This window comes from Nannobrachium achirus, assembly GCF_963921795.1.
Source record: "Nannobrachium achirus genome assembly, chromosome: 16".
Taxonomy (NCBI): Eukaryota; Metazoa; Chordata; class Actinopteri; order Myctophiformes; family Myctophidae; genus Nannobrachium; species Nannobrachium achirus.
The window spans coordinates 8,046,109-8,062,794 of NC_137823.1; the positions used below are offsets into that span (position 1 = coordinate 8,046,109).

Here is a 16,686-nt window from a genome sequence, read left to right on the forward strand (position 1 = left end):
AACATTTTGCTAGGGATGTTGAATTTCAATCTTTGTTAGATGTGTTACTAGACAACTGTACGAACACATTGGTGAAGAGATCGTTTGGTAAGGAATTTATTCCCAGGTTTTATTTAAAATTCCCTGACTATACTCAGTAAAACTATGCCTAAACCTAACCCTAAACTCATTTTGCCAAGAGAGATGTTTTATATTATAGCTTAACGTTCCCAAATATGACTGACATCATAGATGTCTGACGTCATAGAGCACATGAGACTAACATAGTATGTCCATATATGGGATGACATCAGGGATCTCGATATATGGGCATAAAGGGGACAAGGACTGGCAAAGAGATCTCCATATATGGCCATTCATTTAATTATTAGTGAATTCATTTTCCACATTCACTTGAATGGGGAAAATTCAAATGGTAACCACACTTTCAATTTCCAATCGCATCTTTCTAGTATTCCACTAGTTTCTACATGTTATGGTGTTGTTATATTCCATTAGTTTCTACTTTTGACAGCAAATTTTGACGTAGTTTTTATCATGGTCCTTCGAATAAAAATCGATTTAGTTTTAGACATTATAGTCATCCGAAATGTTTAACTTTAAAGTCTAGTTTTAATCGACTAAATATCATAAGAATTTAGTTGACTAAATCTACAGTTTATTTTGTAGACAAAAATGTATGTTGGTGTTTTTTTATGTCGTTTTTAGTCAAAATCACACCTAGAGTGAAGTGAGCGGTGCTATTTACATCCCACTGGAAATAGATATATTATCCTCTGGGACCCTGGGCATACAACAAACTTTGAGCTGTTTGTGCCTAGATGTAGGCCATATCTAGGCCAGATGTAGGCCGTATCCAGGCCAGATGTATTCCACGCTTCAGTTTACTTTACGGGCCCGACATTCTTTTTTACGTTTTTTCCCCACACCAGAGCTTAGCTCCTGTTCCGTCAAAGAAGCAGCAACGATCTCCCATCATGCAGCAGTACAGCCAGCTGCGCTCCGGACTCTCCATCTCCGTCCAGCGGAATGTCTAAGGATCATATCTCCACAGATCACTGAAGACGTCGTTCTTGCGCCAGTTCTGTCCTCCAAAGATGTGCAGCTTTCCATTGTAGCTAAAGGCTGAATGACCCCAGCGTTCTTCTGGAAGGAGCTGTGGGGAAGGCGTGTCCAGCCAGTGGTCGGTCCCTGTGTCAAACACTCTGACGTTGTCGTAGTAATGATCCGACTGGTCGCCGTCGCCCCCAAATACAAACATCTTTGTCCCGATGATGGTGGCAGAGTGACGATCTGAAGAGGGCGCTGTTGTATCTCTGGTGTTAATTAAAGACCAGCGCATGGTGCCGGTGTCCAACTTGTAGATGTCACTGCTCCATCTGGTCCGCTGGGTGTCGTATCCTCCGTGGATGAACATGACCTTCCCCAAGACACAGGCCGAGTGGTTCCTCCTCCCCGCTGGAACAGTGCCAGAAACCTCTGGTTTGAACCACGTGTGGGCGGTGACGTCAAACGCGTAAAGCTCGTTGCAGGAACGTGCGTCGGTTGTGGTCCCTCCCCAGACGTAGACGACGTCGTCTCCTACCAGCACAGCTGTGTGGCCCCAGCGCCTGCAGGGAACCTCAAGGTGGCGCTGTCCTCTTCCGGGTGTCACTGGAGGCAGCTTCACTGTGTTGAAGACGTGCACTTCCATCTGATCGCTGACTTGTTCACGGTCCTCTCCCACAAAGCAGTACAGCAAGTCCCCCACGGCCACCACGGCAGAAACACTGACAGTCTTTGGTCCTCGGTCGCTGGCCTTCGTCCAACGCGACGTCTCCCTTCTCTTGTCGCTTCTCTGGAAGGGAAAACACTCCATTATCTCCAGTTCCGTTCCTCGCTCCGTCCTGTCGACATCTCTGCCTTATATAGGGCCGGAGGTCCGGTATGACATCACTGTGACATCACTCACAACAAACTGTGTTGCCTAGCAACACCTCACGTCTTCAAAACCGGCTTAAGGGAGGCTCACTGGGCCGACCTCTGATGTCACCCTGACTCAGCAATACCTTAATACCTTAATAAGGAGTTCCCAATGCAGCTACGCCCAAATATGGAGTGTGTTGTCTGACCTCAATGTGTCGTCATGGCATCATTCACCAACAATTCAGTCAGCTCTATATTTGGGCTCAAAAGGGGGAATGGCCATATATGAGTAATTACTGATGACATCAGGGATCTCCATATATGGGCATAAAAAGACAAGGGCTGACAGTTAGTTATATGGGCATATCACCATGTCCATTTATGGGCATATACTGATAATATTAGGGATATGGGCACAAAGGGGACAAAGACTGAAAGACACAGATATCTCCATATATGGGCATACATTACCTTATATGGGCAGATGTCTTATAAATCCTTCTAAGGTTTTTGAAGAAAACATGTTTCTATGCCAGTGGTTGTAAACCTTTTCAAAATTACATGTATTTGGCAGCAGATCCCCACTTCAAAATATGTTTTTCTAAAATATCTACAAGCTTTTTCTAAAATATCTACAAGCTTGCAGCACGGCTCTCGGTGCCACGCTGTGAGCTTGTAGATCTGCTATTTTTCAATAGCTAAAGAATAGGCCTCAATTAATTCCAGGTGTTTATGGTCAACATAAGAAATACTTTATTTTGCCGGCTGGTACAGCTGGAAAAAATTAAAATAAAAAAGTATGTATTCTTCTAAACTGGACAGCTGAAAACTCACTTTTCTATTGAGGGATAGAGGGACCAGATTTATATGATCTAGGAGGACCGCCAACCTTTCACTGTTTTTCCCACACTCCATACGCCTGTATTATTCTCATTTGTGGGCTATATGTGCCATATAGTAGTGTTGGGGACATAAGGTGTATACTGGACCACTATTTAAAATAGTCTGGTGACCACCGGAGAGACAGGTAAGTGACAGCCAGAATGTAGACGGCACCCAAGGTCAAGGTAAACTTCATTGTCCACAAGGGAAATTTGTCTTGGGCTTTCACCCCTACTGTAGCCACACACAAAACATCAATGACAAAATACATACTAGAAATACATACAGAGGGGACACAACAATACACAAGTGCACAGAGAGTAGTTCATCTAATCCCAGCCTGTGTCTTCTGTGAGGAAGAGGCCCAACAAACCCACAGTGAGGCCTTTTAGGAGGGCCACTCAGGAACCCACTGCTCCTGAATTAAATGTCTGGTAATGGGAGTCTGGTGCTACGCACAGGTCCTGGACCTGGTGAGAGCATGAGAGGACCTGGTGAGACGTAGGAGGGGCCCGGCCAGGAGTCAACCCACAGAGCCTGGTCCTTCCAAGCGCCAGATTACCTCCCAGGAGTGGTGGAGTGAATGGTCCTGTCTTTCCCTAATAGGACTGGTCGTGGTAGCTACTGGGACTTAAGTCGGGACTTGATCACCCCCGGCTGCGTCACCTGGATGACATACAAGGTGTGCATTGGGATCTTTGTGCCCTGGGAGAAAAAAACAAACTTCGGTTTGAAGTGAAGCGGTGAACTGTTATTCTATGTGTTCTAGAGTTATGAACTCTGTGATCAGTACATTCTTTATATTCTGAATGAATGATTTTATCTGGAGGGCCGAATTGTCATGTGAAGCTTCCTCAAAGTATCCAATCATCAGACCGGGACGGACACTACACACATATTCTGGACGTGCGGGACAGATAAAACCTTTTCATTCTGGACTGAAATGACCATATATGGACATGAGGTGACAGACATTTTGTTTTTGATAAAACCTGTTCATTCTGGACTGAAATGACCTATATGGACATGGGACACACAAAGCCACTCCTTGGAAGCGGCTTTCACCGCTTCAAAAACTATAGTAAATGATTAATGCTATTGTTAATGTGTTTATAGGATCCCTCGCATCTATTTGTGAGGGTGGCGTAGTCAGTTCGTACTTTTGCCCTTGCTACATTTATGTATGTACTGCATGTATGCAGCCTATGTATGGATGCATGGATGCAAGTCATGCTGTAGCCACCTTTATCCAATAGAGGGCGTTGTAAATGCACCATTTGGACACTTCATTACAATGAGTAACATTCATTGATCATTTTTAAAGACTTATATGAATTATATGCTGTGAATAGATGTCAGCTGAGAAATAATATGATCACATATGAATGTAAGAGGACAATAATGTAGTAGTAGTCACATTGTGGGCTTGTACATTTTGCTTGCTATTTTCTCAATCGGTTTTCAGTTATTGTATTTTTATGTCATCTTATGACATACAGTAAAGCAGGGATTGATTATTTCATGAGATTGTCGATTAAAGCGATGCGTTCTAGTCAATCAAACATTTTCATGCGAAGGACCCCCACATCTAAACGCGTTTGTGCCAGGGACCCCCGTGGTGCAAGATTTTTATTGTTAAACTGTTTAAAAAATATTCAAGATTAAAACAAAAGAAGCACATACAAAAGCTCAGAACGCCACAATACTTATGTGATATGAGCTTGTAGATCTGCTATCTACTAAGATTATAAAATGTTATATTATAATATTATGGTAAGCTTTAGGCCACGGGTCTTCAACAGGGGGTCCGGGACCCCTAGGGGGTCCTCAGAGTTACTACAGGGGGTCCTCCAAATCTTTGTGACAGAAACTTTTTTTCTCCCTTTTTATATTAACCACTTGAACCCTAGTGTCCAAATTCTGAGAACTTTAGCCAAAAGTAGCAGATCTACGCTGCGAGGCGTTGTGAGCTTGTAGATTGGCTATTTTTGGCAAAGAGGTTTCGTATATATATAGAGGAGAAAAAAGAGCAGAATAAGTACAGAGTTCAAGTGGTTAAATATCTGAAAACACAAATTGACATGAATCCAAAATACACTGATGATTGTGCTGTCAAACAAATAAACTATATGGTATCTATGAGTTGTAGGGGGTCCCTGCTTCATCTCTCTCTCGACTAAGGGGTCCTTGGCCTGAAAACGTTGAAGACCCCTGCTTTAGCCTATACTGGCATTTACCAATTAAATAGCCTACATTCCGATTTGCAGATCTAAGCCATTATTTATTCCATGGTGAGAGGTGGGATTTCACTTTCACATATCTGCACATTTAAGGCTATATGAAATCATGTAAATAGAATAAATAGGGCGGAAGTGACGTCACGGGGGATGGACGTATAAACTGTTGAGGCGATCCATGGCAACAAGCTTGCGCCTGTCATCACACACACACACACACACACACACACACACACACACACACACACACACACACACACACACACACACACACACCCACACACACACACACACACACACACGCACACACACACACACACACACACACACACACACACACACACACACACACACACACACACACACACACACACACTCTACATTACGCACGCGCGCACGTGCAACTAGGATCGCCTTTGATGCGCTGAAGAGAGAAGCGGCGGCGGTGATGAAGGTAGAAACAAATGTATCCATAATTAATAGACTGTGTTGTTTATCACGTTGCCATGGAGATGTAGGCGATGCACGCTATAGCCTAGCCTACTGACTGAGAGAGAGAGAGAGAGAGAGAGAGAGAGAGAGAGAAATGAGAGAAATTAATCCGTGGATTTAGATCGACGTGCGCGCTGCGTGCGCGCCGTGTTTACACGTAAACTGCTGGGATCGCGCACCGCGCGTGCGTGCGAGAAAACAGCGACGATTATTGCTGTGTGAACGAGAAAGCAGTGATTTGTGCTAAAAAGAGAGGAGAGAGAGAGAGAGAGATCTGAGAGAGAGAGTAGAGAGACCTGCATTCAGAACGCTCTCTCTCCTAGACAGACAGACAGTAGGATTATTCCATATTCCTGCAACAACCTGTATTAAAGATGACCCGCATCAGACCCGATACACACCCGGATCGAATGATCGATCGTCGGCTAATCGATAATAGGCTAATCGACCAATAATACCGTCTCTCTTACTGTGTGCTCTTTTTTTCCTCTCTCGTTTTAGGGTTGATCTTTATTGCCCGTGGGCCGTGTGTGCGTGCACACGCACGCATTCCGACACACACACACACACACACACACACACACACACACACACACACACACACACACACACACACACACACACACACACACACACACACACGCACGCAGCCAAAAGCCAGCCATCAGCCAGCCAGCCAGCCCACGCACCGTCGCACCGCACGCGTACGGGCACGGATCCTGTGCTCGCCGTTCGTTCACACTGTCGGTGTATAACGCCATCATCATCATCATCACCATCTCCTCCTCGGTGGTGTGAAGATGGCGACCAGCGGCTCGTCGTCCACCTCCTACCCGCACTACTACAGCTCTGCCCCGCAGGGAGGCAGCGGGAGCACCGGCGGGGCTGCTGGAGCTGGTGGTGGTGGTGGTGGTGGGAGCACCGGAGCCACCGGGGCCGCCGGGCAGCAGCAAGCCGGCGGAGGAGCGTCCTGCGCCGGCCTGGGAGGCAGGCACAACCCGGCGTCCTTCAGCATGGAGTACACCCAAGATCTGCACCTGAAGATGAGCAAGAAGATAGCCCAGCTCACCAAGGTAGGAGATAATGATCATATATGTTATTATTGCTCTATTATTTCTATTGCATATTGCCAAAATGGACCATTAATGGACCGTTTGGTTCAATTCGTAGCCTATAGGCTGTGTATACAGCCTACACTTGTCAGAGTTAGATTTGACTGTGTGTTGTGTATGAATTGATAGCTCAGCTCACCAAGGTAGAGACAATGGCAATATATGTTGTTTTATTTTTATGTATGTGAGCACAGCAGTGACAAAATGGAACCATAAATGGGCCATTAAAATGGGCCATTATTTGGTTCCATTCATAGCCTATATAGCCTATACACTTGACTGTGTTGTGAATGAATTGGTGAGCAAGAATATAGCACAGCTCACCGAGGTAGGAGACAATGATCATATGTTGTTGTTATGCTTTATTCCTATTGCATTGACAACATGGAACCATAACTGGTCCATTTGGTTCTGTAGCCTGTTGTCAGAGTAGATTTGACTGTGTGTTGTTGTGTAGAAAATGGAACCACCAAATGGACCGTTATTTGGTTCCATTTGTACAATTGTCAGTGTTAGATTTGACTGTGTGTTGCACTAGGCACTAGTTTGTTTGTTATATAGGCTATAATAATAATAATAATAATTATGATTTTGACTAGATTTATATACAGTCTCTCAAAAGAAACATTCATCAATTCTCATGAATGAATGAATGAATGGGGAGTGTATCGATATTGTGACGTAGCATTTGTTCGACGTCCCATTAGTTCGACACTGGTGAATGCTATTATGCTAACCTGGTGAATGCTAACCTGGTGAATGTTATATGCCTAACCCAAACCTTTTGTCAAATGAATGACTCGTAGAAATATCAAGCCTTTCCCGAATGAATGAATGAATGAATATCTGCTGACCCATTTGAAAATATTTTGGGTCATTCCCAATTTTAAATATTTTCCGCATATTTTCCGCATATACTTTTCCGCATATACTGTATACAGATTTTTTTTTATAGGTTAGTCGATCTACAAGCTCACGGCATGTCGCGTTGCAACGTGTTGTGAACTTGCAGATCTGATACATTTGAAAAGGCCAAGTATGAAAATGAAAATATTTTTGGTTGAAGTGGTTGACAATCATTGTGATGCTGGGGACCCCCTGAAACCCCTTCAAGGACCCCCGGGGGGGTCCCCGCACCCCACTTTGAGAACCACTGTTGTGTAGCCTAGTAGCTTACATGCACAGCAGTAGCTCGACAGTGCAAAAATAATAACTAGAATTGCACTCTGTCGAGGTGCCAACTTGCGTCTTGTGCACAAGCAGGCCAAGTAGGCCATGTAATGCTGGTCCCTGATTGGGCTACAGGCTTAAACAAAGAAGGACACCGACATACATATGCAGCCGATCGCAGTACTTGCACGCTCTGCTGGCGCAGAGTAGCAGAGTAGCCAATCAGAGAGGTGCAAAGGGTGACATCATAATGTCAAGGCATACATGTATGTAAGGCTGCATATCAGTACTAGAAAGAAACTAGAAAGGTAATATTCTGGGAAACTGCAAGTGTGGTTGCACTGAGGTGAGTCACGTGGAATCCGTTGGGAACTGAATTCCGTCTTAGCGTTTATGTTATGTACCAGGCACGTGCACACATAGACATCAAAGGGGGCTTGAGCCCCCGCCTTTTTTACCCGTCTGTAAAAAGTGCCCCCTCCAGACCATGAATGCTGTTTTCACTATGGTGAAAGAAATGCAAATGCCCCTCTTTCCATGCCATACCTGAAGGCAGCATTCAAGAGAAGTGTCTTGTCCAAACTCTCCTGAATTTGAACGCGGCATCTCATGTTGAAAAGAGTTGCCCTCTCTGTGTATAAATCCATACCGTTATGCCTACGTCTCATTGTTGACTTGATTATGCTTATGTCAAGCACCGGAAATAGCCGACCTCCAAGCTCACAACGCGTCGCAGCGCGGCGCGTTGTGAGCTTGGAGGTCGGCTATCCACCAAAACGGCCTTTTAGAAATGTCAGCCCCTGTCTCTCTAACATTCTCTGCACGTCCCTGTTATGTATTGTGATTTCATGCGAAGCATGAAAACCGTGTCAAAATCAACAGATGTGTAACAGTAGAGAAGTGCAGCCTCTGATTCTATGTGCATTAGGCCTAGAGGTCACTCAACGGTTTGTAGTCCTTAGGGTGGTTGTATTTTCCTAGCCTGGCAGGCCATCCCGAGCTACGTCATCACCAATGTGCTTCCTTTCTCGGCCTGGTGTCCCTCCCATCGAGTCTCATTATGAGAACTTACTTTCTAATTTCCAATAAATGGCTGCATTTGGAGCGACCCGCCTCGCACCGCTCCTGATTGGTCGAGCGGCTGCCGCAGCTCTCACATTTTGAAAACAAACATGGCGGCCCCCATAGCCGACGGAAGTTTACAAATAAAAGCTCCATTAAGCGAAGTTTTATTTGAAATCAACGGCATCTCAGAACTTAAAAAAGAACAACCAGTATGCTCTTTTGGAATTTCTGTCTGGAAAATACGTATTTGCTGTTCTGCCGACAATGTTTTGACGCTACTGACTGGACCTGTCAGTCAAAGTGAGTAACGTTTGTAACGAAGTAATGTTGGAGTGCCTGTTGGTTAGATCTTTATGCCCATACATGGTGTTCCATGTGAGCCCACCCTGTTTCGTAGGAACAGTATTTCTAGTTATACATTATTATTATTATTATTATTCCATTCTCTAGTCTTCTTTTATCACAGCAGTTAACACATCTTGCTTCTGTGTTCGATCATTGTTGTATTTCTCCCAGTAGGTGTGGGATTTTCTTCTTTCTTTGTTGGTCATGTTTTCAAACTGACTTTGGGTGTGTGTGATTGATTGAATAATTTATTGTCAGTTTGTATAGGGAACAGGCACAGTTTCAGTACAGTTCACTGGTACAAGGTCAACTAAAAGGATAAGCTCAGGTAAGCCGATGCTTGTTTAAATTGAGATCCTTTTTTAAAACTCATATAACATTGAATGACAGACAGATAGAACACAGTACTATGATAGATATTTAACTCATACTAGCCCTTACCCGTTCAAAGATATGAGCTCCGAAATGATGTGCAGTGTGTGGGTTATGGGATGTGCACTGTGCACACAGTATATGAGGGATGGAAAGTAACTTTAACTGGTGCTTGCATGCTAATATGTAGGAGCATCAATGTAAGAAATACCCGTTCCATTTAACGGCTACAGAGATACTGTGTACCGATCTGCATGATTTTTGGACAACATCTGTAACAGGGCCAGACCGGGTATCTTAGTGGTGTAGTGTATCTTGTAGATCAGTATTTAATCAGGTACATGGGTATCTTAGAGGTGTAGTGTATCTTGTAGATCAGTAGTTAGTCAGGTACATGGGTATCTTAGTGGTGTAGTGTATCTTGTATAGGACAGTATTTAGTCAGGTACATGGGTATCTTAGTGGTGTATTGTATCTTGTAGACCAGTATTTAGTCAGGTAATTGGGTATCTTAGTGGTGTAGTGTATCCTGTAGACCAGTATTTAGTCAGGTACATGGGTATATTAGTGGTGTAGGGTATCTTGTAGACCAGTAGTTAGTCAGGTACCTGGGTATCTTAGTGGTGTAGTGTATCTTGTAGACCAGTATTTAGTCAGGTACATGGGTATCTTAGTGGTTAGTGTATCTTGTAGAGTGGTGTAGTGTATCTTGTACACCAGTATTTAGTCAGGTACATGGGTATCTTAGAGGTGTAGTGTATCTTGTACACCAGTATTTAGTCAGGTACATGGGTATCTTAGTGGTGTAGTGTATCTTGTAGACCAGTAATTAGTCAGGTACATGGGTATCTTAGTGGTGTAGTGTATGTTGTTGACCAGTATTTAGTCAGGTACATGGGTATCTTAGTGGTTAGTGTATCTTGTAGAGTGGTGTAGTGTATCTTGTACACCAGTATTTAGTCAGGTACATGGGTATCTTAGAGGTGTAGTGTATCTTGTAGACCAGTAATTACAGTATTTTCTGGACTATAAGGCGCACCTGGCTATAAGGCGCACTGTCAATGAATGGTCTATTTTCAAACTGTTTTCATATATAAGGCGCACCTGACTATAAGGCGCACATAATAGACGCTACCGTTGCGTTATGCATCAAACAGATGGAGCTGTGCTAAAGGGAATGTCAATGTCAATGAATGATCCATATATAAGGCGCACTGGACTATAAGGCGCACTGTAGTTTTTTGAGAAAATTAAAGGCTTTTAAGTGCGCCTTATAGTCCGGAAAATACGGTAGTCAGGTACATGGGTATCTTAGTGGTTAGTGTATCTGGTAGAGTGGTGTAGTGTATCTTGTACACCAGTATTTAGTCAGGTACATGGGTATCTTAGTGGTGTAGTGTATCTTGTAGACCAGTAATTAGTCAGGTACATGGGTATCTTAGTGGTTAGTGTATCTGGTAGAGTGGTGTAGTGTATCTTGTACACCAGTATTTAGTCAGGTACATGGGTATCTTAGAGGTGTAGTGTATCTTGTACACCAGTATTTAGTCAGGTACATGGGTATCTTAGTGGTGTAGTGTATCTTGTAGACCAGTAATTAGTCAGGTACATGGGTATCTTAGTGGTGTAGTGTATGTTGTTGACCAGTATTTAGTCAGGTACATGGGTATCTTAGTGGTGAAGTGTATCTTGTAGGCCCATAGACCATATTCACACCGTGGCCATCTTGGATCACATGACTTCCTGGGGTAGCAGTCTGCACAAGCCTGCATTACAAACCATTGTGAACAATGGAGCGATGGTCCCAAAATATGACTTCTATTCAACCAATTTATTTTTACCAAATTGACAAATGGGCAGATGACAACATCAACATCCCCAAAATTATTAAATAGAAGGGTATTATCCACAATATTCATGGTAGTTAGGTTGCAGTGTTACTCTGTACAAAGACTTGCTACAGTATGCAGACTAGTGCTTGCTCTGCCTTCATATTATTAATATTACAACTTTTTCTTGAAAAACGGATGCTAAAATAAAAATAATGTTTCGAAAATATTTTATAAAAAAATAAGCTTCATACATATGTTTCTATTCAAAAATGACCACAAAAAGCGTAAAATAATGATAAAATAATCATTTTGGCCGTTATCGACACTTTGTTTACATTCTAGTCTTTTAGACTAGCATCCTTTTTTCAAGAAAAAGTTGACTATAGCTCCTTTAATATGATAGTGGAGCAAGCACTGCACAGATAGCAAGTCTTTGTACACAGTAAGGTTGCAGCCTAACTACCATGAATATTGTCGATAATACCCTTCTATTTAATCATTTTGGGGATGATGATGTTGTCATCTGCCCATTTATCAATTTTGTAAAAATAAATTGGTTGAACAGAACTCATATTTTGGGACCATCGCTCCATTGTTCACAATGGTTTGCAGGCTTGTGCAGGCTGCTACCCCAGGAAGTCATGTGATCAAAGATGGCCACGGTGTGAGTATGGTCTATTGCAAGATGCTGTACTCTTTTACTTTTAGGCCTACTTAAGTTAAACATTTGATTACTTTTTCCACCACTGGAAATGGAGTGTAATTCTGCAACTCTGACGCCTCGTTCAGACTTTTCTATTGTTTGTATCGATCTGTTTTTTATTGGCCTTTCCTATTGTTTGTAAGTGGTGTCTGTGAACACACAGAGATGTGTGTGTGCGTGCGTGCGTGCGTGCGTGCGTGCGTGCGTGCAAAAGCATTTAACCAGGGGTAATGAAATGATTCAGAATGATCTAACATCATTACAGTTATTATTTATTTACCGTTGCTAAACAGAGTAATGTCATGATGACACATTCTAGTCTGCCTGCCAGCTTTTCATTTTCATCCAAAAGCACTAGAATAGTTTTTTTCACTACAATGTGAGAGACCGACCCAGTTTGCATTAGTTCTCTCTCTCTCTCTCTCTCTCTCTCTCTCTCTCTCTCTCTCTCTCTCTCTGGTAAAGGTTAGTTCAGGATAAACTCTTGAAACAAATGTCAGACAGTGTTTCAGTGTTTTGCGTTCACATGTGTACAACACCTATGGGAACAAACAGCAGCAGGTTTTTTCCCCCCAAAGCGTTTAAAGGTAGTTGCTGTGTTTGCATGTAGGCCTACTGTATTGATTTGTACCGAGCTGTTACAGCCAGGCCTAGGGGAGCCTAAATGCCTGTCCATACTTTCTCCGAAACCAAACTTTTCGGCGGAAAGGTCCGGTTCGACTACACAATGACGTCACTCGCAACTTCGGAAATTTGCAACTCACCGAACATTTCGGAGGTTTCAGAGATACTATGGACAGGCCTTAGGACTCCTTCCCAGTCCCAAAACTAATCTCGCTGCTTGCTCGGTGTTGGTGTTCACCAAGCAGAATAGGGAGTTTTTTTATTTATTGTTGTTGTCATTAGTCGTGTTTTCCAACCCTCCCTTGGTGATTGTAATCTGTGGGAAGTATCTGAGATGTCTTGGTACAGTGGGCAGGTGGTCAGTATGTGTCTATTAGCATTTAGGAGGTGTACTTTCAGATTTCCTTTCTGTCTGTCTGTCTGTCTGTCTGTCTGTCTGTCTGCCTGTTAGGGCATTCACGAATAGTGATTTTTAGTATTCGAATTATGCGACCGCAAAGTATTTGAATAGTCGAATATTCGACAGGTCTGGCCAAACTGTCAAATATTAAGTAAGCAAGAGGGCGAACATTGTGAAAATAGCAGATCTACATGCTCACAATATTTATCTGCGGAACCGAGTCACATTATATGTAATACCTACAATTCCAAGTGATTGTCAGGGTGGGGGGTCCCCAGTTCAAATGTGTTTATTTTGGGGGTCACGGCCTAAAAAGGTTTGAGAACCCCTGGTATAGAGCATTAACAAATTCATCCACCAGGGGCATTGACAACTCATTCTTATGACTTCCTATCTAGCCAAGCTTTATAAACTATATCCTTTTTTAAAGAGAGAACAATAATCTTTCTACTATAATAGACAGGCCAGCTCCTGGTGTTGTTTAAGCATGTCATTGATAGACTCTCACACCACTGCTTCTACAGATTCCTCCTTTCACACATACATCGCTGCATTTCCACCCTACATTCCTAGCTGCTTTCCCTGAACGTATTGTACTTGCACGATGTACAATTAAACAAAACAATAATTTAATGCTATGACGCGAATTACATCATAGTACGTCCATTAGAAACCTTCCGGCCGAAACACAGACTTACAAATAGTTCCACTGTGCAGTGTACTTACGAGTGTAGTAGGCCTACTGTGTCCCCTGGTGGCAGGAACAGTGTAGTGCAGACATTACGACACACACACACACACACACACACACAAAAAAAATACATGAAGAAACAGTGCTTTTTGTGGGCAACATGGCTTGGAGCAGTTGTGCGTGTGTGCATGTGAGCACGCGAAGCGTGCGATTTCTAGATATGAGTGGCCGCGTCAGCGGCTGCGAATTTCTAGTAATAATAATAATAATAAATAAGCGAATATTCGACTTCGGTGAACAACGTTGAATAGTGACTTTGATATTCGAATATTTGAATATTTGGTGAATGCCCTACTGCCTGCCTGTCTGTCTGTCTGTCTGTCTGTCTGTCTGTCTGTCTGTCTGTCTGTCTGTCTGTCAGCCCCTCCCCTCCAGCTGTTATCACCAAGACTCCAGCTTTGATCTCCAACTGAAAGACAGACCTGCCTCCGCACGCACACACACACACACACACACGCATGCACACACACACACGCGCGCGCACGCACGCACACCCACTCTCTCCAGGTGTCTCCCCTCGCCATAGTTGATGACAAACCACTGCTTGACTGATTGATGTTGCTCTTTGTAGTGTGTGTGTGTGTGTGTGTGTGTGTGTGTGTGTGTGTGTGTGTGTGTGTGTGTGTGTGTGTGTGTGTGTGTGTGTGTGTGTGTGTGTGTGTGTGTGTGTGTGTGTGTGTGTGTGTGTGGGAAAGAGAGAGAGAGTGTATAGCGCTGTCGCGCTGAAGTATATATAGGCTATATATACTGTATATTTTATTGTAGCCTTACATACAGTATAATGAAATTAAAACTTTTTCATTCTTTTATACTTATTTTATCCTGGTGTAATACCCCATTGGTTCCCAAAGTTTTCCATTTCAAGGAACACCCAGTGGCGTCACTTCAGAAAAGGCTAAGGTATGGCAACATGACTGGTGTCTTGCAAGACACCAGTCATGTTGCCATACCTTAGCAACAGTAAATTGAATTTTCTACGGTTTCTTGGGCAGGATATGGCAGCCTGGAATGGTTGTTGAAGTGCAGCTAAACTTGGCATGTTAGTAAACGTCCCACAATTAACAATAATGCATTGCACCTGTGCAGCTGACCTGCGGAACCTGGGAATATTCTGGGGTAAAGGTTCACCAAAAATAGATGATCTACAAGCTCACAACGCATCACAACGTGACACATTGTGAGCTTGTAGATCTGCTATTTTTGGTGAAGAGAGTTGGTGTAGATGAAAAAATAACTCATCAAGTACAGTGCGAATCAGGTTTTACTAAGCATAGAGGATCTCAGTGGTATATTTGAAAATCTGCTATCTTGTGGGCTGGTAGATCTGCTATTTTCTAAATAAAATCATTTGGAGTATTTTCGGAGACATTTTTGAGACACAGATCATGGCATGGGGGTCCCTGGCACTAAACGACTTGTGATCTTTGCAAGTCGACTCGACTCAGTAAACAGTTGAGTTGAAGTCGACTTTATCGTTTGATGACGTCATCACATCACAGACGTGACACGACCCCCCAATTATTCTGTGGGGTCCCCAGATGATTAACTTAATGTGAAACATTGTTTTCTCACTCAGCTGTAAACAAACCAAGATAAAGTGTAAGTGTATATATAGAGGGTATCTGCACATTTCTAAAGTGCCAATTTAAGGACTTTTTAATACCTCTAAAATGGCAAATTAAACATTGTCCAAATTGTCAAATATATAGAGGCAGAAATTGTGAAAATTATTCATATTTTCACAATAGATTATTTTTTTATTTTTCAACTTCGACTTTCTCTTCGACTTGTGTAATGAAGTCGACTGAGTCGTTAATGCCCTACTACAGATCTAGCACGGGGGTCCCTGGCAGCACAGATCTGGTACGGGGGTCCCTGGCACCAACATTATTTTCAGAGTCCCTGAAGCCGTTCTAGAAGCACCGAGATATGAGGGAGAGGGACCCCTCCGTTGTGTGGTGTGTGAGACGTATGTTTCATAATTGATCATTCTTTCATCATATCTGTGGCTCTGGCTGTGAGAGAGAACAGATAAAGTAGGCTTCGGTTGGCATGGAAACGAGCACTATATAAATAATAATGTAATAATTCAGGCCATGGTGTGAGGCAACACGCACGCGCACACACAATAGCGGATCTACAAGCTTGTAGATCGGCTACTGCCATTCAGGCCATGGTTTGAGGCAACACACGCACGCACACGCACGCACACACACACACACACACACACACACACACACACACACACACACACACACACACACACACACACACACACACACACACACACACACACAATAGTGGATCTACAAGCTTGCACCGTGCGGAGCTGTGACACGGTATGAGCTTGTAGATCTGCTATTTTTTACTTGCGAACGCCCCACATAGGCCTAGGGCTCGCGAGGGGCAACTGTCTGGTCCTCACCACACGCACACGCACACGCACACGCACACACACACACACACACACACACACACACACACACAGTAAAATCCTCAAAGTACAAATGTTCAATGGACAATGGGTCTGTTAGGTTGTGAGGTGTGTGTGTGCGTGCGTGTGTGTGTGTGTGTGCGCGTGCGTGCGTGCGTGCGTGCGTTCGTGCGTGCGTGTCCCCTACGGTGCTTTGATGAATCATTGTGAGTTTGACCCTTAACGACCTCTCTGAAGCCGTGTGTGCGTGTGCACACATCCTGTGTACTGGTGCTGTAGATCCCGTGAGAGTGTTTTGCTGGGACGGAGAAAGGTCGATAATAAAGTTGATTTACTCCTAATTTGTGTCGCTGAAAGAAAGC

General features: G+C 43.5%; 1 protein-coding gene across 1 annotated transcript in view; it reads left to right on the forward strand.

Moving 5' to 3' along the window:
- Positions 1 to 6,529: 6,529 nt before the first annotated feature.
- fam184ab (family with sequence similarity 184 member Ab) overlaps positions 6,530 to 16,686 on the forward strand; it is a gene marked incomplete at both ends in the record, with an annotated part of 114,093 nt that continues 103,936 nt past the window's right edge. The window contains 1 exon segment of the mRNA XM_080744307.1: positions 6,530 to 6,589. Within this exon segment, the coding sequence (XP_080600433.1) occupies positions 6,530 to 6,589 (60 nt within the window).